Source organism: Rhinoderma darwinii, chromosome 3, assembly GCF_050947455.1.
Source record: "Rhinoderma darwinii isolate aRhiDar2 chromosome 3, aRhiDar2.hap1, whole genome shotgun sequence".
Taxonomy (NCBI): Eukaryota; Metazoa; Chordata; class Amphibia; order Anura; family Rhinodermatidae; genus Rhinoderma; species Rhinoderma darwinii.
Window position 1 is genome coordinate 25832729 of NC_134689.1, and position 26125 is coordinate 25858853.

The following is a 26125-nucleotide window of genomic DNA, read 5'->3' on the forward strand; positions in this document are numbered from 1 at the left end:
CCTGCTCTATAACATGCTGCCTGTAGATCGAACATCATGTTCGATGACAGGGTCCCTTTAAATCTTTGACCCCTATGTTCTGTGACACATATAACATGACAGACACTCAGAAAAGGGTACAACACAATATCTAGTTCTAGTTCTTGATATATATCTATGGACAACCCAATATTTGATCCTATCACGCTCATCATAATATTTGTTGTAGACATCAGTGGCAATAAATAGTTATTCTGGGAAACTAGTGTCAGGTAGTCAATTGTCAAGGCGCAAAAATATGGACCTCGATTAACAGGTTACCTATTCTTGGTTAACATACTATAAATATTTTTGCGACTGAAACAAATAGAGTTTGCAGCTAATCTAAAGAGATCGGTTGTCGCTCAGTGATGTCATCGGATCTCAGTGAATTTATAGGCTGTATATAGTTTATTCTACTAAATGGCTTCTTCAACACCAGTTGCTCTTAAATTACAGTCCTCATCATGATTATTAATCTACACAGATGAGGGCTGTAGTCCGGAATAGCAATCATACCCAGAAACTTTTAAATCATATAGGACTATAAGTGCTGATATGCATTGGGCATTAGCTATTTCCAATTATTAATGTCTCATTGACCCTCATGGATGTTTTTCTAAATATCTGTAATGCATGTTGTGTGAATATCTATGACACAAGTGCCTCAGATGCTTGGCTCGGCCTTTAAAGGTTACAGGACTAAGAATAGAATGAAGAAATTTCATCACGGCTGAACATTGGCACCTGTAACTACCCAACAGCATTAGCTACTTATATCAAGACTATAAGGGTATGTTCACACGGCTTATTTCTGGCCGTTCTTCGGGCCGTAAAAGGCCGAAAAACATCCGATTCGTCTTTGATTCAAAAACTTCTGAAAATCAGGAGCTTTTTTCCCTTGAAAACAGCTCCATATTTTCAGACATTTTTGGTTAAGAGTGTGAACATACCCTAATACTAGTGGAATAAAGTGTGGAAGTGTTAACCAGCACCGAGAGGACCAGCAGTAGTTGTCGTGGATTTCGGCTATGCTGGAGATGATGAGAAACTTGTCATAGTCACAACTATCTGCTACTATTTATATAGCACCAACAGCCCATTATGGGGAATTGCCCTAACCTCCTTTATGGAGTCCAGTGAAACTTCCCCAAAAGACCACCTTTTGGGGAAGACCCCCTCTGATCTAGAACAGGATAAGATTTTTCAATTCCCTTACATTGTTTGTATATTGATCCTCATCTTTGAGAAGACCACCCCCCCCTAGTAGACCATTTGGGTGGTTATCTCAAAGAGGTTTTGGTATATGTACTATAGAGTGACTCTAAGCCACGTCAAAGATTATCCAAAAATACTAAAACATAATGGGGCTTTAAGTAAAAAAAAATTTATAAAACGCAACAGCAATATTATACAAAGAGCATATTACTCATTATGGGGGTTCAGTTTTCTGAAGTGTCCTAATATGTTCTCTGTTATAATTCAGTATTTATGGATCTCCAGCGCTCAATTTCTGGGCCAGAATTTGAACAAATGGTTTATTGGTAAGTACTGTAAGAAAATGTCCTACATGAACTCTCATTTTTATATTCCTGGACAGCCCCTTAAACTAAATGTCCACCCATTAAAACCATTAAGTTATTTTTTTTAAATCTAAATAGGGTTAAAGTTGTGTGCTGATTAATTTCTATATAATCTAATATATCTTTATAGGAACTGGAGTTCTGTTTTCTAATACAGAGTTCCGAATCCCCTGCATAGACATGGATTTAACAGGTTCCATTATGGCTGCCTGCCACTAGAGGGCGTTTAGGCGTACTGCTATACATTGAAATCAATAAGGCCCCTTATACACTGCGTCGTGAGCCTTCCGTCGGAGACATAATTTGGGAGGGCTCCCAATGTATGCCTCCGAAGGAAGGCTGCAATATATTGGCATTCACTGGGATATGTCACCCAAACAGCCCTGACCCCCTCCCACCCGTGCCTCCTGGTATCCGGAGCTACTCATGAGATACAGCTCTCCACTTAGCCTGCCCGTTGCCCCTAGAAATATATACATATGTGGCCGGGTATCTGGAGAGGGGAAGCTCTCTGAATCCCGATGTGGGGACTCCGGCTGCTAACATACGGAAACTAAGACTGCGGGTGAGAGAAGAGGGGAGCCGTGTCCCCTCCACATACCCGGCTCCTGTGCCGATTAGTTCAGCTATGCTACCTGAGGCTCAGTAGAAAGAGAAGAGGAAGGGGGGAAATCCACAAAGGGGAAGGCATGGCAGCCTACCTTTTCCAGGGGATCGGACAGCACCGATACGCACATGGAAGCTCCAGCGATGCCAGATAAATACATTTTGGCCTGTGACGAATGTCATACAGTGGCATCCGTCGCTCACAGGCCATTATGGCATCCATTTAACGTATACATGTTAAAATAGGGGGCAGAAACGCAGCGTGAAAAGGGCCTAATAACACAGTATGCAGTTAGCTCCCTCTAGTGGTGGCTTTAAAATCTATATCTATGCACAGGATTAGTAGTTCCATTTCAGGAAAACAGAGATTAGACCTCTATAAAGATATATTAAGAAATGAATTAGCACCAGGACTGTTTCGTATTGAATAAAAAGCCATGGAACAATTGTCCCCAGTGCCTTTTTACCCAAGAGGGAAACAGTGAAGATACGCAAAGTTACCACGGAGGCCTAGCCCAAATCTGAACCTTCTTTAGTCTGTTGCATAGCACTATGTTAAAAGTGATGATGAGCAGCATTTTGCATTATACTTGCTGGCGGCCTGTGTCTGAATCTATACAATGAAGTTCAATAATAAACACATTCCTTATGGATACAGCATGGACCAAAATGCAGCGCATCAAACTGCTTCTCAGTGCATTGGTATAAACCTGCCTTTTAAATCCCACATATCTCTCTATCAATATTCGACTATTCTGTTGAGGAAGGTTAAAGGACCACGAACTAAAGTGCAAGTTGCCATATATGTGTATATAATTAATAGTAGCATTCACAAATACATAAAAGTATGCAAAATTTCTGGATATTACAATGGAGCAAATTTCATTAGCGAGATCCTTCTTTTCACTGCGTTGTTTGACCAATCCTGAACTAAAACCTGCAGAACATAGGATCTTGTATGTATACTGGGGCTGCATAAAAGATCCCATGCGTATTTACACTTATAATTATGACTTTTTCATTGTATATTTGTGGTCCTTTAAACAATCCACTTAGCTTCAGCTATTCCCAAATTACACTCTTCCCATGGTGGGACAGGGCTATGCTACAAGTCAGACTTTATCATGTCACGATATATGTCACTATATGGCATTATATTGCAGCGACACTATGAGCCTATTCTGAAGAAGTCCCATAGGAAATGAAATAGGCCATTTGCTTTGGGTTATAATAATATCCAATGTTTCCAATGGGCGCAACTTGTGGCTGTGACTGCCTAATGTTGGCAAAAGTTTCAAAATGGTTTGTTACCATCCGGTGTCACTGCCCTCTAAGGCAACGAAGTTACATTTGTTGTCTGCAGACAGCACAATAATGGTCCATACAAGTATTATGCCAGCCCCATTGTTCCACAATCATTTACGGGCAGTTGTAATACAATGCTAAGTTTGTGGGCTCGTATGGGAACTTATGTCCCCATGTACTACCGTAAGCTGGCCACAAAGATGAAAGTCGAGCAAAGTTTCTGATTTTGATCATTTATCAAGGACGATCATCATTTAAAAAAATAAATATTGCAAATGTCGTTGAAAGACCAAAAAGGTCATATAGGATTTTCTCTTCCAGTCGATGGTTGAAACAAGGCATCTATGGCATGATCATCCTGTTATGGCTGATGTAAGATGGGGTCCATTCTTAATCTAATGTGTATGGCAAACTTTACTCTTATTCAAAAAGTTTTATGTAGACTTTGTCAATATTACCTGGACGACATCAGCCATGTAGCTTAGCCCATATAGCTTTCTAGAGATAGTTACACATCCTTCAATTCAGTACCGTCACATTCATAAATCCAGCTTTTTTTTCCATCTCTTCTTTCTTTACCCACTCAATGAAATTTTGTTTGTACTCTTTCCACTTATATATATTAAAGCCCTGTATACTCTCCTTGTAGAGAAAAGTTATCAGCCATTGATATATGTGCAGTGAGGAGCCTATGCATACAATACTGAGAGGTTTTTATCAGTGCAAAGGCAGCTGTCAAGTCCCAATTCTCAAGTCCATTACCCATCCCGAATATTGTCCCGTTACTAGGTCGTAAATCACAACAGCGATTCTCTGTGGTCATCTGATGCTTTGGAGGCTAGACCAAGTGGCTTCCAAAGATCTGATAGGCATCCCGGCCAATCATTGGACCATAGAGACATTTTATGATTAATTGTGTCATCTTAGTAAGTGTCCATCCACAAATCCCCCCAAAAATATTACTTCTTATGTTCGAAACCACAAATTAATATTATCATGAGATCATTCAACATTTTATTTCCCTGGCCATAGATCACTTCTCATAAACCCAACCACTTGATCCTAATAAAAGATCTTTGATTTAGTTAAAAAAAATCAATAAAAAATTATGTTTTCAATTTTTTTTGAATAGTCCACATTCTTTACAAGGACAATCATTTTACTCACAGGGCAACGACATATGGTTCAGTGTTATTTGTTGAGATTTGCTCTGTGAAGTCCAATCTGAATGTTCAAATTTAGAATTTCTTATTTTTTAATGATTTGTATTTGGCAGTGTTGGGCATGTTGGAGCTCCATAGGCTGAGCTGGTCTACTCCAGACTACTTTATGGACAGAATAATTTATGGGGTGTATGGGAAAGGGGAGCTAGAGGGTAGACTATCTCTCTTTAGCCGCAGGCTCCCATACCATCCTCTGGGTGAGAATGGATAACTCCGGAATCCCGGAGATTTTGCCCCAGAATCTTCTGACTCCATAGAAATGTCAGAACCTGTGGGAGATCTTCTGGCTCTTGGTGTTTCTGGCAGAGAAGATCCATTGCCTACAGTGGGGCTCCAAGGTGTGCTAATATGAACAGGGGACAGAGGACTTGTAACTCCCCATGGTGAAGTGCTCTTACGCTTTGCTGCATTGATGATATTACGAGCAAGTAAAACTTTCATTTGTTTCCCGGCCTTAACTTCGTTCTCCATTCTTAGAGGTGATGGGGACTGGGACCGATCGCTCCAAGCAGGAGACATGGAACGTGGTGGTGGAGGACTTCGAATGACCAAACTTTCATCAAAACTCTGTATGGAAGCTGAAGAACTTGCCCACCCATCCAATGATCCTCCATGCTGAAGTGCTCTGAATTCTCTTGGTTTCTGTGAACAAGAAGGATATAATATTACTACATAAAAGTAAAACAATGTAATTACCTATATAATGAGGGTACAACTAGAAACATTCCTTTTGCTGTGTAAGACCCTGCCCTTTTCTTGTCCTCAAAATGACAACTAAAGATTATTTATCTGACAATTGAAATAAGTGTGTCAACCAATAGTGTGCACATCCAGCTTGGTTGCACATAAATGTATTACTAGGGATTTGCGAAAGTTGAGCTGGGAAGAAACCAATAGAATCAGCAAATATCCAGTTTATCAGATGTATTTTTCTCTTCAAAAGGCAACTAAGATTGTCTGACGGCTCGCATACAAATTATAGCCGAGTGTATGGTGCCTGTATGGTGGTATAGAGAATCATGCTAGGGGAGGTAAGGCCAACCTTAGTGGACTGTGACTTGTGCAATAGCATATGGCGCATCAGCCGCCCCAGCCACCTGAGCCTTGCAACTGCCATCAATCTTAAAGAGGTTGTACCAGAATCGACAATTATCACCTATCCTGTGGATAGGTGATAATTGTCCGATCGCTGGGAGCCCACCGATTGCAAAAACGGGGTCTCTAACTATCCGTTCCTCCTCACTACTTGACCGCAGTGAGGAGGACTTTGAATGGAGCGGTGGTCGAGCATGGGTACCACTGATACATTCAAAGTCTATGGGAACGACGGAAACAGCAGAGCACAGCACTTGGCTGTTTTGGTCAGCCCCACAGACATTGAATGGAGTGGCAGGCGCATGCTCGAACGACGCTCCTTTAAGCTCCTCCTCACTGCGGTGCAGTGAGGATGAACAGGGGGTTTGGGACATTATTTTATGTATGGAGCTGTTTTTTTATCACATTATGGTGTTATTATTTGAGCACTGTATGGCACTTACTCTATCGCGCTTATAATTATACACTGTAAAATGTTATCATTTGGACACTGTACGACAGTACATTATATGAGGGGGGGGGGGTCACCAACAGAAGGTACCACGGGGCACCATCCAACATAAGGCTGGCCCTGAGGGAAGAATACAGCATTCGATGGAGCATGAGACAGAAAAAAGCCTCTTCATACCTCTCTTTGAATTAAGAGGCGTACAGAGGTACAGTATGGCGCCATAGCCGTACTACAGCTCGGTATGATTTGGAGTCGGACCATACTACAGCCATGTGCCTGAGCCCTTACTTTGGTATCAATAAGCAGTCCTTGGATTTTTGTTGGATTTGAAGTAAGATTTCTTTATAATTTGGGATTCATATGAGGAGCATACAAAACTTGGAGCCATTCATCTCTATAACTTGGTCTCATTAATCTCATGTGGTGTTGCCAACGTAAAGAAAGGTCAATGCTGAGTCGGTAAAGGACTTTCAGCTATGTAAGCAGCAGCGCACTTCAAAGACTGACCATTTAATATTAGCTATAACAGGAGAAGGAGGCAGAGAAGACCATGTTGTCCACCCCCTCACAGGCCGTCATGTTAATCTCGTAACCTCATACTGTTTATTGACTCCTGGACTCTTGGAAAGATTACAATAGCTCCTTCCACCCTCTTTTCAACAGTCCTGCCGATTCCTGGTTATATAATGAAATGGGATATGTATATAGTAAGATGTCATCGAAATCACCAACCTGTCCATTAATATTGCATCTTATTATTCCACTATTCTGTTGTCTGTTATTTTATCTTTATTGATGACTAAATTATAGAGTCTTTAACCTGAGAGAAGTGCAACAATAATGATCAGTCAGGGTTGGGAAAGGACCTAAAACAATTATTAGGGCATGGTCACACGGCTTATTTGTGGACGTTTTTCGGGGTGTAAATGGCCGAAAAATCGGAAGCAGAACGCCTCCAAACATCTGCCTATTGATTTCAATGGGGAAAAACGGTGTCCTGTTCCGGCGGGGTTTTTTTTTTACGCGGCCGGTTTTTAAAAGGGCCGCGTAAAAAAACGCCCGCGAAAAAGAAGTGCATGTCACTTCTTGAGCCGTTTTTGGAGCCGTTTTTCATTGACTCTATACAAAAACAGCTCCAAAAGCGACCGTAAAAAAACGCTGCAAAAAACGCGAGTTGCTAAAAAAAACTGCTAAAAATCTGCTTTTTTTCCCCTTGAAAACGGCTCCGTATTTTCAGACGTTTTTGATTAAACGTGTGAAAATACCCTTATAGAGCAACGCTTTAAAAACAAAATTCACGTGCAAAAACGTCTTAATTCATAAAGTGTTTTTTTTTCCCGCATGACAGATTTTTGTTGCATTTGCCATAAATGTCTGATTGTTGGGTGCAACTGATCCTGAGGATGGTGGGGCCTGGTTCCCGGCAGAAAGATGGCCACAGTCACTGTTCATTATAATGTATGGGATATATGGAAACAGCCCATTGATGTCCTCCTCACACTTCAGTGGGGGTCCCCAAATATTAGAAATGTATGGGATACGCTATTGATATGTGATAATTCACTTCATAGATTGCATTGATCATGATTCCACTAGCATAGCCGCTGACAAATGATTATGCATCCACAATTTGTTGTCTAGATTAGGGCAAGGGCATAGCTATGGTGGGCATGTGCACCATGTGCTGAGAGCCCAAAGGGGCGCCAACAGGCCACTCTTTCTTAGGCCTCATGCACACGACCGTAGCCGTGTGCACGGCCGTGATTTTCGGGTCAGCCGGCTGCGGAATGTCAGCCGCGGGCCGCCCGCAAATCGCAGGACATGCACGTGGCCGCCGCCATTGTTTTCAATGAGCCCGGACCGCAGAAGACAACCATAATAGAACATGCCCGTTCTTTCTGCGGTGCGGGTTCCCGGGCCGTGCAAAGACCGCAAAAACTACGGTCGTGTGCATGGCCCCATAGAAATGAATGGAGCCGCAATTCTCCCGTGGATTTTCGAGGGAATTGCGGCCGCAAAAACACGTTCGTGTGAGTGGGGCCTTAGGCTATGTTCACACGGAGTATTTTGGGGGAGGAATATCTGCCTCAAAATTCAGTTTGGAAGTTTGAGGCAGATTTTCCTCTCCCTGCACGCCGATTTTCGCTGCGATTTTTGCTCCGTTTTTCGCCCGCGGCCATTGAGCGCCGCAGGCATAAAACAGCACGGAATACACTTTCTCTGCCTCCCATTGAAGTCAATGGGAGGTCAGAGGCGGAAGCGCCCGAAGATAGGGCATGTCGCTTCTTTTTCCCGCGAGGCAGTTTTACTGCTCGCGGGAAAAAGACGCCGACGCCTCCCATTGAAAACAATGGGAGGCGTTCTCGGGCCGTTTTTGCCGAGCTTTGCGTCGCGGTTTCCGCGTCAAAAAACTCGGCAAAATACTCCGTGTGAACATAGCCTTAGGGTGTTAATATACAGTGATAGGACAGAAAATATTTGCCTAGGTGAAGGATAGTCTTGCTACAACTTTGGTCACGCCCTTTTTCCCATCCCTCCAGTCCAGCAATATAGGAATCTTGTGCATTCATTTTTTCCACCAGGATCATGACAAGCCCTATGGCCTCATATTCCACTGTAATATACAGTGTGAAAAATCATTTTGACACAATGCCTCACAAAGTTTTCTAGGACACATATGGAATCCCTTTGCTGTGATACCTCCTTTTGCCTGCAGATGGCAGCAGCTTGACTGTGCACTGACTGCAAGTTGTAAAATGCTGCTGTGTTAATGCACATTGTAGCATGATTGACGCTTAAAATTCATTCTTTTATGCATAGCTATACCCTTGAATAGCCTTTAATTTAAATATTAGCATGGAAATTATATGTCGTTAGATAGATAGATAGATAGATAGATAGATAGATAGATAGATAGATAGATAGATAGATAGATAGATAGATAGATAGATAGATAGATAGATAGATAGATAGATAAACTGTGAACCTATCCACAGGAAAGTCATCAGTATATGATCGGTGGGTGTCCGACACCCGGAACCCGCACCAATCAGCTGCTCCGGCTGCTGCCGGGCACCGGATGTCCATGCCGGGAGCAGTTGGCTCCGGTTACAGAATAGTGACCGAGATGCAGTACTGCAGCTTTGCTCCTATTCAAGTGAATAGGAGGAGAGTTGCTGTTCTGCTCCACAGCCGCTATGCAGTGGTCAGAGCCATCTGCTTCCAGCTCCGAACACTGCATACCCTGCATAACATCCGGTGCCCACAGGCAGCCGCGGCAGCTGATCGGTGAGGAGTACGGGTTTCGGACCCCCACCGATCATATACCAGGTCATCAGTTGTCCGTGACTCTCCATCCATAAAAAAGGAAACTTGGGAGGAATGATCAAAATGGTCTGGACACTAACTTTTCAAACAACTTATGGTGATCTAAAAGTATACTCGATATATATCAACTTTGTAATTTAGTTACTGTAAACCTTTCGTTGTTTTATCCATTCTGTGTAAAGTTACTGCCTCTAAGTGTCTCTCTTTCTGTAATCGCTGTCCACCCCTGTTGTCATGCAAAATCTGTCACTGATTACAGAGCAGAATTGGCAGACTACAGAAGGTCGGGGGGGTCGCTTCACTGCCTAGATGTACAAGTTTACGGAGAGGGGTGGGGGGAGCAGAGAAAGAGTGAGTCAGACATAGATACACTGCCAATCAAAGTCTTTGGAGAGGGGAGGGGGAGCAAGAGGAGAAAGCAGGAGCAGAGTGAGAAAAATGCAGACATGCTGCAGATGCTGGTAATATTTCTATGTCACCCCAGTGCTGTATTCTCAGCTACACTGCTCATTACTGCTGTATAATCTCCTCCATGCTGCTGCAGCTTCTATATATATGTAATAGAAAGAAATATAGCTCAAAGAAAACTGAGAATTAGAGATAGAGCCTGCAGAGGGGAAAACTGCTAAATAATGACACGTAAAAGTCATATAATGGCAAGAAATAGTGTTATTCCTCATGTACACCTATGACAGTTTGTTCTGAAAAGTCACGTGAAATGTTAGGAATGCTTTAAAGTTTGTCCTGCATTGTCTATGCATTGATGAAAATTCCTCGTCATTACTGTGGCTGACATTTAAGAGAGAATTTTCTTTTTACAGGTATGCAAATAGCATTGACTGATTTAACTCAACCACAAATCGGTGCTATTCAGATGCAGCAGAGCTCAGTTGTAACTGTGGTTTCCCCACTAACACTAAGGACCACCATAATATCGATCACATCTAAGTTAATAAACTTAGACGTCATCGATATTATTGACACACACATGACACGCTCTTAGTCAGTTGTACTGACGGAATCTGCTCATAATGAATAATACAGCTTCTACTATACTGTATATATAGACGATACATAGAAGCTGTGTTGGAAAAATTAAACACAATTTTTTCATAAAAGTCAATTTTAAAAATGTATAGAATCACCTAAAACAGTGATTTAATAAAGATAAAGCTGTCAGTAGTGTACATAGCCTTTAAGTTGTTTCTTCCTGAATACTTGAATAGTTGCACAAATTCCAGACTTTTTTTTAAACCTAAAATTTGCACAAAATTTTCCAACTTTAGAGAAGTGACAAATCACGAGTGTGTGACTATCACGTCTATGATGTTCCTTTAAGGATAAACAACTTTGCTGCCATTACCCTGACAGTAATAGAGACATATGTAAGATTTACGTCTTTGGCAATGTCACATTGTACATTTTTACAGAGTTCTTGTGTGGCTCGTGTCATGATTACCTTCTGCGTTAGTTCAATTTTTTATATTAGTGTCATATGTTTTGTTTATACTGTTTCTATTTAAAGGGGTATTCCAAACTTATTATGTTGTGGCATATTACTAGGATATGCCATAACATTATGAGTGTTGGGGACCCAACCTATGGGAACCCCGCTAATCATGACAATGATGCCCCCTCAGCTTATTCCCTGCACTGCGATGCTCCTATGCATCCGCTGCGCAAGGAACATGCAACACGGCCCCTCAAGTGAATGGATGGAAAAATACCATTTAAAGTGATTGTCCAGTTTAGGAGACCCATTTTAATGTGCCCTATTAGGGAATTCTGAGTTAAAGGGCAACTAAACTTTCAAAATACTTTTGACATGTCACAGTGTCATTCCATTTCTGATCGGCTTTTCTCGGAAAGCCAAGCCAGTAGTGTAATAGACTTTCTATTGAGCCCATACACTGCTGGCTCGGTTATCTGAGGAAAGCCAATCAGAAATGAACGAAACATCGCTCATCAGGCGCTTCTGTCGCTTAGTTTTAGCAATCCGTGTGGGTTTTAGTGCTCGGACCCCCACCAATCAAAACTTCTGACATGTCACTATGACAAAACTTTAGTTAGGCCCCATGCATTCGTCGGTCATTTGACCATCAGTAAATACTGCACGGACAGTATCATCCACATTTGTGGGCCGTGCTCACAGTAATAAGTATAGGAGCATGGTCCGTAAATGCGAAACATAGGTCATGTTCTATTTTTTGCGCCTCATTTCTACGGCCCAGTCACACACCAGTAAATATACAGAAAGGTGTCAATGGACGATAGAAATGAATGAGTCAGTATTTTATCTGCAAATACGAGTCCGTAATTGCGGATAAAAACTACGGTTGTGTGCACGAGGCCTTACCCTTTAATATGCATTGGTCCCCTGTTCAAGATCCTCATCTATTGGCCAGAGCAGAGAGCAGCTACATGGAGCATCTATTGCTCTGGAGGACCTGTCGTGTCCTGTATTACACTGACAACCCACTCACTGTGCAATGCTTAATTTCTCCTGTGGTGGCGCTGGAGGAAAATTAAACACTTACTGACAGGTTTCCCAACAGATGACAGCTGATCATGGGGCTCCCAGCAGGGGGTCACTTTAGGATCAGCTTATTGTCAATGGACCCTCCTAACAAGTAATTATTGTCCAAAGTGGAGAACTCCTTTAAGTATTTATGATGAACACTGAGGAGCTGATTTATTAAGATTGGCGTTTCATAAGTCTTAATATAAAGATCGCTGGAGTAGGATGCGCCCAATTTATTAAGAGGTGCAGATCTCTTGCCGCCTGCGCACCTGAAAATTAAATCTATGGCAGCTACGACCTTGCATAGATTTCTGCAATAAATGACTCCAGTTTCTCTCATAAATTATAGTAAATTTGTTTGGCCACATCAGACCACGCTCCCTTTCACCAAGCCCCGACTACTTTTTGAGAAAGTGGCGGAGGCAGCGTAAAAAGACAAAACTTGCTATACATGTTTCATAAAGTGCTTAATAAATCTGCCCCTTAGTGTTACTCAGTCCAGTAGAGGAGACCTGTGAGTAAGGGCATGACCACACGTGGCGGATTTCCTCCGCAACTGTCCGCATCAATGCCGCACAGAATCTGCGTTGCAGATTCTGCTGCGGATCTGCACAAAATGTGCAGTACATTGATGCGGACTAGCTGCTGCGGACTGCGGGGAAAGTACTTCCCTTCTCCCTATCAGTGCAGGATAGAGAGAAGGGACAGCACTTTCCCTAGTGAAAGTAACCGAATTTCATACTTACCGGCCGTTGTCTTGGTGACGCGTCCCTCTTTCGGCATCCAGCCCGACCTCCCTGGATGACGCGCCAGTCCATGTGACCGCTGCAGCCTGTGCTTGGCCTGTGATTGGCTGCAGCCGTCACTTAGACTGAAACGTCATCCTGGGAGGCCGGACTGGAGACAGACGCAGGGAGTTCTCGGTAAGTATGAACTTATATTTTTTTTTAACAGATACATGTATATTGAGATCGGTAGTCACTGTCCCGGGTGCAGAAACAGTTACTGCCGATCGCTTAACTCTTTCAGCACCCTGGACAGTGACTATTTACAGACGTCTCCTAGCAACGCTCCCGTCATTACGGGAGCCCCATTGACTTCCTCAGTCTGGCTGTAGACCTAGAAATACATAGGTCCAGCCAGAATGAAGAAATGTCATGGTAGTAAAACCAATACGCTCCGCAGCACACATAAGATCTGCGGACTTCATTGCGGAATTTTGACTCTCCATTGAAGTCAATGGAGAAATTCCGCCATGAGTCCGCCACTGCTCCGCAACAGACAGAGCATGCTGCGGACACCAAATTCCGCTCCGCAGCCTATGCTCCGCAGCGGAATTTTCAGCCTCGTCTAAACGAACACTGCTAAATTAAAGTGTAAGTCAATGGACAAACGGCTCCGCTGCGGATTAACGCTGCGGAGTGTCCGCAGCGGAATTTAAGTGAAATTCCGCCACGTGTGAACCCAGCCTAATAGAGCCGGATCTCCATGTCCTTGTACTGTCGAAGTACTAGAGGAGTGTAAGTTAGGGCTTATTCAGACGAACGTATAATACGTCCGTGCTACGCGCGTGATTTTCACGTGCCTCACACGAACCTATGTTAGTCAATGGGGCCGTTCAGACTGTCCGTGATTTTCACGCAGCGTGTGTCCGCTGCATAAAACTCACGACATGTCCTATATTTGGCCGTTTTTCGCGCATTACGCACCCATTGAAGTCAATGGGTGTGTGAAAACAGCGCACGGCACATGGACGCACTTCCGTGTGCCAAGCGTGATTCGCGCAACAGTAGTCAAAACTATGAATGAAAACAGAAAAGTACCACGTGCTTTTCTGTTTACAAACATAAAAACAGAGTGTCATAATGATGGCGGCTGCTCGAAAATCACGCAGCCACGCATCATATGCTGCTGACACACGGAGCTTTTATGGACCTTTTGCGCGCACAAAAACGCTGCGGTTTTTTTAGCGCGCATAAAACGCACACGCTCGTGTGAATCCGGCCTTAGTCATATGTGCCTACAAGTCATTCAATGAGTATTGTAATGGATGAATGACTGACTTCTGACTTCCAAAAACCGCGCCAAACCTGTCCACAGGTTCTGTCTGATATTGTAGCTCAACCCCATTCACTTCAATGGAGCTGAGCTGCAATACCAGAGACAACCCATGGGCAGATGTGGCGCTGGTTTTGGAGGAAAGCAGCTATGTTTTTCAAAACCTGTACAGCTCGTTTATTATTCTCAACTAATGCAGTCCTGGACAAGGGTAAAGTCTATTTTCTTGGACTGGACTGAAATTCACGCGGGTTGCACGGACGCAAATCACGTTCATGTAAATCCGCCCTTACTCCAAGTCACCAATTCTCTACTGCTGAGACCCTGCCAAACTGATATGCTGTGGGAAGCTGCCGTCACCTGTTAATTTCCCCTACAGCGGCCACTACAGGGGAAGTGTATTATTACATCAGTATCATTAAATCCGATAAATGGCTGTTCATGTAATACGTGGAGGGCCTTGTTAGCTGCTCTTGGCTCTGCCTCATATGATGTCCATATGCCCAACTATGAGGCATTAGCACCTATTAGGCCCAGTTCATACAGTTTTTTCCCGGAAAGTTTATATTTTTTTTTTATGCCAAAAGCTGTATTGGAGCCTTTGGGGAAAACTATAATTGAAATCTTGTCTTCTTGTTTTTATTTATTATTAGTTTTGGTTATGAAAAAAACCGGCATACAAAACCTGCATAGCAAAGTGAGAACTGAGCCGTTGATATACTGGACAGGTTTGTAGCTATAGGGGGTGCAGAGTTAAAGGTAAAAATCCTTCCAGTGACGTGGTTCATCAATAGAAGATGGGTCATCAATAGAGGAGCACATACACACCATAAACAGAGCCTGCCCAGCGGGACACAAAAACATTACAGGTATTGATCTATAGGTAGTCAATGGGATGTCGTTTGGTACCTCTGTGAGAATACCTCCATAATTCAGCAGACATTGGAGCATGGATTCTTACAGAATTCATGGAAAAATAACCTTGTGTGCCTCTGTTTAATTTGGAGGCAAGTACGATATAGGCCTATAGAATTCTATAGGTGCCATGTTACGGATCCATAACACGCGTATCTATAGTACAACCATGTGCTTGGAGGAAATTATTGCAATTCACCATAGCACATTCATATACGCTTAAACTAAGGCCTCATGCACACAAAATTGTCCGTAATTTATTTACGGGAAGGTGTCCGGGTCATAGAAGTGTACCACAAAAGATAGGACATGTTCGATCTTTTGCAATTTAAGGGCCGTGCTCCTGTACCTTGTATGGGAGCATGGGTCGAGAATGCGGGCGGCTGTCCGTGGCCGTTGGCGGCCGGCCGTGCCCGCAATTGCAGCCCGTGATTACGGGCACGGCCGTGTGCATGGGGTCTTATGCAAGTGAATGAGTTACTCTGATGTCTTTCATTGATTTTTTTCTGGACTGCAGTACGGTATCTCCCCACTTCCCTATGTCACTATCACAGGGGTCTAGAAAACTGACATATGAGAAATTGTCCGTCAGGGTCCTCACACTGAAGCATTGTGGTCGCAAAGGTCGTATCAGCTGCCCCTGCTGAAGGTGGTGCCACAGATGGCCGGGCACTTCAGACTTGCAAACACTATGAATCTTAAAGGGTTATTACCATCACACAAAGTGATGATATGCCATCACTTTGCAATTGGCAGGGGTCTGACTACCAGGACTACACCACTGATCCTGTGATTGAAAGGGCCGCAGCACTGCTTTAGCACTGCCATCCCTTCAATGTTTTTCCCTGCACAGCGGCGCTTCTGGCCACCTACTGTGTATGGAGCTACAACCCAGCTCTATTCAAGTAAATGGGGTCATACCGCAGTTTCCCTCTGTGCAGAGAATGACTGAGAATGAGACGCGGTGCTAAATCAGTACTGCGGCCCCTTGATTCTCAGGATCGGCAGGGACCTAGTGATATTCAGATGTAGCCATCTTTATCTTGACTTTTAACGCATTAAATACACAGTGGCAAGAAACTGTAACTTGACTTATTTAATGACTTTTTAATGGCTTTTGTTGTGTGATATCACGCTGCAGCAAGTTATCTGAGTCAAGATAAACATGGCTACATCTGTACTTTCTGTGATGGAAATAGCCCTGTAATATTAAAGGAGTATTCCGGTTACAACAAATTACCCCATATCCATAGGGTAAGGGGTAATTTGCTGATTGGTGGGTATCCGACAGCTGGGATCCCCACCGTTTACGAGAACGGGGGGGGGGGGTCCCGAACCCCTGGTTTGAACCAATCGACAGGTCGCTCATGCGCGCTACCGCTCCATTCATTCTTTATGGCAGTGCCGGAAATAGCCAAACCCTGCACTCGGCTATCTCCGGCGCTTCCATAGAGAATGAATGGAGCAGCAGTGGGCATGAGCGACCTGCCTGCTCGGTTCAAATGAGGGGTTCGGGACCCCCATTCTCATAAACGGTGGGGGTCCCAGCTGTCGGACACCCACTGATCAGCAAATTACCCCTTACCCTACGGATAGGGGGTAACTTATTGTAACCCGAATACCGCTTTAATTGTATAGCAGCTTTAATTAGACATTGCATAGCACTGTTATTAGACTTACTTTATGGATGGAAGAGTTGTTTGGTTACTGTATGTTGGCTTTATTTGAGCATTGTGGGTGTAGGATATTGTGTGGAACTATTACTTAGGTACTGTACAATATATTATTTTTTCAGTGTATGGTGGTGACAGAACAGTATAGCTTTGTTTTTTGGCAACTGTAGGGAACCATTATTTGGCAGTACATAACAAACTTCCCATATCTCATCATCTTGGACCCCTGTGAGTGTGAGTAAGTGAAGGAGTGGGATATTGTAGTTTTTAGGTTAAACTGATAATACATCCCATATTGTAGATTTTTTTGTCAAGCAGGGAAATAAATAACCAATATCCACCACCTCACCAGTGTGACGACACCGCAAAATTGCTCCCTAATATATCATTCTACCCATACTGTAGCATTTGTGGGCCTACGAATGTAAAATCGGTGTAATTTGAAAATCAACGATGAGATGTAATTGTGTGGTAAGATTTTTTTAAAAGAACACAATGACACAAAAAAGAGAGGCAGAAGAATACATACACATTCGAAGAAGTCTCAATCATACAGAAGTGTTCTCTTTACCATACCCATAGCAAAAAGGGCATAACTCATCGAATAAGAGAAAGCAAGAACTTAGACAATTGTCCAGAAATGGTACAGAAGAAATGAATGATGAAGAAGGCAGGAGAACTTTAGAAGTCCAAGCAAAAAGTATAAGGTTGAGTGTTTTTAGAAAAATATTTCATATGCTATATGAGTTGGCTGGCTGTTGTGATTCAGTTGTCATTTTCATCACAATGTAATGGTCTGACTATGTAAAGGTTATATCTATAAAGCACAATCTGACCGGCTTTGGTTTCAGTACAAAAGGCTACACCACCACCAGTACTCCTAGTTTGCACAGTTAAAAAAGGTCAACAATATTATTTGTAATATGGAGAAGGTTTCCACACCTGTGATTCCAAGCCTGCGTTTTTGGCAGAAAATGTTGGCCGAGGAGCTTGTACCACAGTCTTGTTTCGAGGCGATGAAACCATTGTGTTTGAGAAGGCAACTGGAGATAATGGAGACTCATGGATGGTTGGTGTCCTTCTTCCAAAGCTGGGAGGAGTGTAAGGCACTGGAGACGGTGACATATTAGCAGATGAAGGTGATCGGATAGACTGGAAATAGGATGGAGAATACATAGTAGGAGAAGGAACCACAGGGGAGGTTGGACATGATGTTTGTCTGGTAAACCGATGTGATTCAAGCACCATGGGTTTTGGTGGAGGTGCTGCTCTGGGAAGGGTGCTCACAGGATCTTTAGCTGGTGAGAGGATGAACAAAGAAGACTGAAGTTGATATGGCTGGCGTTTAGATATTTCAAGTTCTTTTTGTGATTTCACATTGTCTGAGGCAGTATTAGTTAGAGGTGTAGAGGCAGGAAGTTTAGGTGATCTTTGGTTGTTTTTTGGTTGATGGCCAAATGGAGAAGGCGGTGTTTTGGAGGCAAACTTCCAAGATGGTGGCAGAGACATTGTAGGAGAAGGAGATCGAATGGAGTCTAATGGAGTAGGGCATTCTACTACAAAACGTTCCATTCTGGACTGTCTCCTTGCAAACAGTTCTGCACCTTTCCCTTTATCCTGAGATAGAGCTTGCACAGGCATAGGTGGTAGCTTTGGACTTATACCAGGGGACTTTAGACTGGATGACCAATCAGGAATTTTATTAGCTGGGTCAGTACTATTTGTTGTACTAGGTGATTTATTCTGAAAATTTGAAGCTTCTGCTCCAAGAGCAAATGGCTCATCTTCAGTTGATACATCTCCATCCTTATGTTTTCGTCTTTCATCTGCATTTTGCACCATTGACAGGAGTTCAGGATTAGGCGCCATCTTTGGCTTTTCAATAAATGTGAACATTGATTTCTTAGGTCCCTTACGTGCTCCAATTGTTTCTAGAATACCGGTCTTTGGCTTGGGTGTAAGTCTTGCTTCTCCATGGTTAAATACTTGATGCACAGGAGTAATATGTGCTGGCTCTATGGGATATAAAGCTGAGTAGGCAGGAGGAGATCGAATACGTGTGACGGGTGGAGGACTTGATAAAGTTTCTGCATATGTAGGTGGTGGAGGAAGGTCAATAGTGGGACATTTTTCTAAAGAAGGCACATTTCTCTTGGCAGATGATTGACCTCCAAAAGGTTTAGCTGTTCTGTTAGATACAGATATAGGGTTTGATAATGTAAGATGTACTTCACAGTATTGTGTGTTTGGTGTGCCATTTTGTTCTTTCTTAACAGGTGGTTCTGTATCTTGGTTAGTTTGAATAACTAAACCATTAGTGTTAGCGTTTGATACCATCAAAGTTTCCTTAAGGTATGCACTAAGAGGTCCTTGATGGTCTTCCTCTGAAGCACTTGGTGAAGGTGCTCGTTTATCTATAGGAGGGAAGTCAGTTTCTTTGTTCTCATCTCCCCACACATCATCTGTTTCACCTGTGCTTCCATGGTTAGTTGAAGTCTCTTCCATACTGTAGAAATGTGAGAGCTGCCGAGAGCCGAATTCTGTCTTCTTCAAATCAGAAAGTTTGACACCATGTTGGGCCTGATTTTTGTGTGTTCCCTTTGTGCTTTGTGCTCCAGATTGTTGTGCAAGTTTCTTTTCCTCAAGAGCTTTTAATTTTTGACGTCGTCGGTGAAACAGTTGAGCTCCCCTTGAACAAGTTCCTGAAGGACTTAGCTGGGAAGCATTGTTGTCACTAAGCAATTGCGCTTCCCTCAACTCTTTTTCTGTGAGACTGATGCTTCTAGGGATATCTATGGGAAAAATAAGAGAATAGAATTACTTAACAAGTACAAAGCAAAAATAAAAAATGAATTATCAAATAAACAATGAGCAAAAACATTAAAGAATCATAATGTAATACTTGAAGAAGTTTTCTTGAACAATTAGGTTTTAATAGTGAGAAATCACACATTTTATTTAAAAAGGCTGTATGAGGCACAAAAATATGACCATTGCTCTTATATAAGTAAAATTAATAATAGTTTCCACTAGCATAGATGCCCTTGATCGCCCAAATGGAGGAGCGGTCACGTGATCCTGGAAATTTAGTTATTTTTCAGAAACTGTGATGTGTTGTCACAGGGAGCTGCATCCCACTTCCGTATTTGTCGGCATAAAAGAAAGAGTCCTAGTATTTCAGTGCATCGATGGTCATGTGTAGAAAGGGACTGAACAGCTGGATGGAAGGGTGGGGAAAAAAGGTGGAGGGGAAAGAGGAGGATGCCAGGACCAGTGACGTGCCGACATATACAGTAGGGGAAGGCGGCTCCCTGCGACAACAAGTCACAGCTTTCAGAAAAACGACTACATTTCCGAGATCACATGACCACTCCTACATTCGTGTGATCAGGACATCTTTGCTAGAGGAAACTGATTAGTAAGTGCTTTTTTTTTTTTATTCTAAGAGCAATGGTCATGTTTTTTGTTTCTCCGGACAACCCCTTTATTAGTGTGAGCACATATGGACCTCACATTTTTGTAATATATCCTATGTCAATGTTTTGCTGCTGAGAATAGCTCTTAGGGATTGGGGATGAGGAAAAAAGCAGAAAGGGGGCAGTGATTGCGGACCTAGAGCTACATTGCATTCATACCAACATGGTAAATGCCAACTATACAAGGGTCAAACAGAGAGGAGGTCCTCTAACACAAATGAAAATGGTGCTCTCCATATGGTACTGTTTTTTTTCTCCACCTGCTCTATCATGGAATCGTAAGGCCCACCCTCCACCTTCTCATCCTCCTGGCTCCCACTGCAAAATCTGTAATAGGTGGTGTCTTCTTATGTGGCACAGTGGCCTTTGGGCCTCCTAAGGCACCAGGTGTGACTGCAGCCCTTCCTTTCTTTATAGCTACACCCCTGTTCCCATTCCTTGTAGGAAGAAATGGTAGCAGTACTTTAATACCAGTTCTCTGCTATGTATATGTTTGTATGGACTATATGTGATGTCTGTACGACAGGTATGTATATTATATTTAAGTGAAGAGTGTCATAAGATGTTCAGGCTTGGACTACATGGCAACTTCTGGTCACCTGTGAGTTGCAGTAAAATTGCATGTGTAAACCAAATATTTCGCTTTGAGGGAAAAAGCTTCCAGCGACTTGCAACTATTGGAAGAATTATGACCATATTGTAACTCTTTCAATTTTCGTACAACTTTATGGGAAACAATTTGGTGCGATGATTTTACTGTTACTCGTAGTTGGTGTGTAGCCCTACCCTTATCTGACAGGTATAAATATACTGTGCATGGATGGATGTTAATGCGTAACATTCTTGTCTGTTCAATAATAAATTGTAATGACCTTTAGGCTCTGTTCATACATGCGTTTGAGGCTCTGTCAACAATTCTGTCATTTTTGAAGACAGGAATAGCACTGAATGAAACACTATTCTTGCCGAGAAAACGACGGAGATACTGATAGACTTAATTATAAGTGCGACGGTTTCCGGCACAGTGTCATGGCTTCCATTATGAACTGAAACCACCACGCATATGTGAACAGAGCCTTACTGCTCATACGAAGTCTATCAAAGCATAGTCGTTATAGCTAGAAAGAAGGAGTAGACATGTTCAAGAGATGCATCCTAATGTAGACCAGGAATGAGCGGAATGCAAGGCCAGTCAAAACATATATTATATTTCACAATATTATTTGTTTGAGGCCTTTATGTCTGGTAAGCTTGAAGGCCGGGGCATTCTTATCTCACTGACGCTGCCTTGTTTACATGGGTACTCTTTTGTCTGCTCTTTGTACTTTCAAAGAAAGAGGGAAACCAAACCTACCAGAGACATACAAGGCTGCTAAATAATAGGAATGTGACGGCATCAAGCAGCACCAGCAGAGGGCACTATTTTGGGGTTTGGTATGGGGCCCTTTCTATGTATGTCATTGATGACATGATTGAAACAGTAAACCAAGGAATCATGGGAAATAATTGTAGGTATAGTTTTCAGAATATGACCTTGACTGTCAATAAAGGAATCCCTACAATGAAGCTACGTGGTTCCCCCGGTGTTTATAGCTGAAACCCGGTAATCACTTTTATTGATGGTGTGAACTTGCTTATACCACTGCATTGTCTTTTTTTCCATCTGAATGGATTTTACGAGTGACATTTTGGTGTATCGTCTAATAACTTTCTCTTAGAGAAGACTTTTATATTTGAAGCTCATTTTATGGCTGTTATACAGTTATCTTTACAGTTATATAATAATTTTTTGGGTCAAATCCCACTGGGCACCAGTTATTATGTCTTGTGAGTCTGTGCCTGACACAGGGTCTCTTAGATTGGCAACCAGTCCCTTACCCTCATAAGGCTTGAAAACATAATTTTGGCTATCCTATTTTATTCCCCTGTCTGCAATGACTAGGGGTGCACTAGAGAGGAAGCTAAACAGGCTGAGCTTTCCTTCTGTAGAGCCTGCACAGTGTTTAATTCTTTGCTTCTGGTCTGGAAAGGACTTTTACTCTTCATGGTCAGGTATGGGAGCTGGTGCATTAGTCTCCATTCAATACCTATATACATATGATTTATCTCTATGTTGTAAGTGCTGAAAGAGGAATCCTTAGTTGTACTGCTACTGGTCATAAAAGTTTGGCTGAAGATGGGCTCATAGATGTTCTATGTAAGCTGTCTTCAGCCTGATGGGGAGCACTGATCACAACCGAAAGTGCAAAGTGCGCAGCTGAACGCTTCCGCACCTTCGTTGCAGCAACGGTAGGGGTCCCAGCACCTGGACCCCACCGATCCAAACTTTTGCTATGTTTCTATGGCATATCAAAAGTTTGATGAAAGTGCAGTAACTTTTTAAAACCATGTAGTTAAAGTGGTTCTCTGCTTTGCACTATGTTTTTTTGTTAGGAGAGACCCTTGATAAAAAAAAAAAAGCTGATCACCAGTCAATGTTCAATTTCCCTTCAGTGCCACCGCAGGGGAACAAGTCATTCCATTAAAATCAATGAGCTGTTCATGTAGCTCTGGCTAATAGATGAGAAATCTTAGGGGGGTTTCCTAGTACCTGGAAACACCACCTTGGAAGAAAACATTGAGTTAAATTTAAAATATTAATAGGTATTAACCACTAAAAGACCCTAGACTACAAGGATATTAGATATTAACCCATAACCATCCAAGACCACCATAAATAAAGGATATCAATATTATTCCCTAAGTCACCCTAGACCACCAGGGATCCTAGATAATAACCATTAAGACACTCTCGACCCCCAGGGATATTATGGGAATATTTTTACTAACCACTTAACTACCCTATGTAAAAACGTATGACGTAATGTATGCAAAAAGTTGGGACGGTAAGTATAATCGGAGATGGAGGGGGAAGGAAAGGAATTTTAACACTTTTATGGTGGGTACCGACACACTTGGAAACCCTTCTTTAGGAATCCTGAATCCTCAACTTGACTCTCCTCTGTTACCTCATTGTTCCTAATAGGGTATTTAAAAATGTGTTTCCTAAACCAGAAAACCCCTTTAATTATACAATCGAGTTATGGTGCAGACCCAATCAATATGCCCCGATACTTTTTATGTTAGTGAACAATCTTTCCTGATATACTAAATGAGGCACATATGCAGTTAATGGTGTTATGCACCCACACAATGTGGAATATTCGTCATTTTCACAGAAGCTAATTGCCTTTTGTTGACATAGCAGTGTACTCATTCCAACCCAATTTGTTATCCATCGGGGCACAGGAAACCTGGGCCCTGCTATGTCTACATACAACAAAAGTGCCACATACAGCTATTATGTCCAGACCACTAGACGTCTATACGGTCTGAATAGAAACAGAGAGCAGCTAATTATTCAGGAAGTTACCAGCAGATTGTAAGTACGATAAAAACTAACGATAGAGTCAATGATGAAGAATGAAGCACTGAAGTAATGCATTGAAAAGACAGCATTGCCTGACGTGTATGTCGACTGAAATCATACATCATTATAACGGTGAGGACAGACTTCCATGGGATTTTGTCGTAAGGACAATATGAACCTTGTTTTTTTTAATCTGAAAAAATGTCCATAGGAAATGTTTGCTTGTGACATGTTGCGTCCTGTCACCCAAAGGCGGACATACCATCGGTGCCACCGATGCAACGGCATAGGGGCCCAGTAGATAGGAGGGTCCACTTCTCTGCTCTAGAGGAACGCAGGAGTCTATTGAAAACAATGGGCTTAATGTTATTCTTTGAACATTTACACTGTTGTTTCCATGCCAAAAATACCTAAACCACAGAAGCAAAGCCCGTCACAATCATCTTGATTCATAGTATTCCATATTCCCTAGTAGTTTAGGAAAACGCCACTTTGGAGGCAATGACCCAACAGAGTCTTCGACAACAGCCTAAAATAGGACGACAGGGATCTCTAGAATGGCAACTTTTAGGTAATTCAAACATTGGGGCATGTGAAGCCCCATGAGGAAGGGGACCCCCAAAAACATGTGACCTAGAAGATGTAAGAACAAACTTTTGAAATGTATAGAATATTTCCATACTTCGAAACTTTAGAAATGTATATATAACTCATGAAAAAAGACCCATAACTATGGCCAAAAGCTAAATTTTTTTTTTTTTTGTAAGGAGCTACAATTTAGAGAACAATTCTATCCACAATCTTCAACTCTGTACGATCTGCACCATAAGTAACTATTTTTTAACCACATTTTGAATCTCAACATGGGTTCAGGCCTCGTGGGCTAAAGTCATGAATACCATTGGCCTTCAATAGGGGTTGTGACCCAGTTTCCCCCACATAGGCGTCTACAATGGAAACAGACCTCCTGCGCCGGTTGAATTCTCACTCTGTCTGAAGCACTTTTAATTGTGTTTCTGGTCCTAAACCAGGACCATAAAATTGTATACTTTCATCCACGTACTTTTTACCTTGGAAACAATTTTGGTTGGAATTTCCCTGTAAGGGTATGTTCACACGCACTGTTTTCAGACGTAATTCGGCCATTTTGCGCCCCGAATTACGCCTAAAAAAAACGCCCCTAATACGCCTACAAACATCTGCCCATTGCTTGCAATGGGTTTTACGATGTTCTGTTCCCACGAGGTGTAATTTTATGCGTCGCTGTCAAAAGACGGCGCATGAAAAGACGCCCACGAAAAAGAAGTGCAGGTCACTTCTTGGGACGTTTTCGGAGCCGTTTTTCATTGACTCCATTGAGAAACAGCTCCAATAGAGTCCGTAAAATACGCAGCGAAAATCACGAGTGGCTTAAAAAACGTCTGAAAATCAGGAGCTGTTTTCGCTTGAAAACAGCTCCGTAATTTCAGATGTATTTTGCTACTGCGTGTGAACATATTCTAAGACTTTGCTTAGTGGTAGAATTGAACTCATCTCCTGCACAGCAGCCTCTAATCTGTTTCACTGTTTTGTCCTCAAATTAATATGTGAAGAATTCCCAAATAAGCTTTCGAGAAGATATATAATTCCAGGACATTTCGGAAATGAAATAAAGCTAAGTATATGAAGCGACACTTTTACTCCATTCTTCTTAGACTGAGCTGACATTTCCACTGGCTGCCTGAAAGTGTGTTTCTTGGAATATGGAGCTATTTTAAGGTCCTTTTATTCTGATCCGTAATTGGCACCATGTGTGAACGTATGCGCAGGGAATGCTGGGTAAACAGGTCTGCTGTAAAAATCTGCAATATTGTTCCTGTGTCTTGGTAACCTGTAACGTTATATTATATTGCTGGTTATTGTTTCATTAATCGCTCTTGTTATTTTTAATGCCAATCTGTGCCCATCAGGGCACCATGGCTCCTGAGGAAGGTAGGTAAACTGGATCTAATTAACGGATCATCAGAATTTACAAGCCAAATACATTTCCAATACAATTTTATACAGATACACTATTCCATTAGTCTGACACCTGCCGGTCTGAAAAACCTGCTAGTCCAGAAGCAAAGGCCATTGTAATTTGAAATTATCTAGAGGTCTTTTTGACATATTGAGCCTACCTAGCTTTTCTAGAACCAGATATTACTAAGAAACAGCTAAATACATTTTTAACAGCTTGACAGAAGACTTAAATTTACTGGGGAGATTATTATTTTAGCAGGAAATGCTCCTTAAAGGGGTTCTCCGCTTTGGAGATCACTTTAAATTAGAATTGTCCACCTACAGCAAGGTAATTACACTCTTTCCTACTGCTGGGACCTCCAATGATCAGCTGTAATCTGTGGGGGAATCTTACAGCAAGTGTTCTATTTTCCTGCAGCGCCACCACAGGGGAAATTAGGCATTACACAGTTTTCATTTAAATC

General features: G+C 42.3%; 1 protein-coding gene across 1 annotated transcript in view; it reads right to left on the reverse strand.

The window, feature by feature from the left end:
- Nucleotides 1–2035: 2035 nt before the first annotated feature.
- SYNPO (synaptopodin) overlaps nt 2036–26125 on the reverse strand; it is a 91759-nt gene continuing 67669 nt past the window's right edge. The window contains exons 3-4 of the mRNA XM_075856159.1: nt 17718–19567; nt 2036–5377 (exon numbers count right to left, since the gene is read on the reverse strand). Of these exons, the coding sequence (XP_075712274.1) occupies nt 4856–5377; nt 17718–19567 (2372 nt within the window). The 3' untranslated portion in view covers nt 2036–4855. The remainder of the gene's footprint in view (nt 5378–17717; nt 19568–26125) is intronic.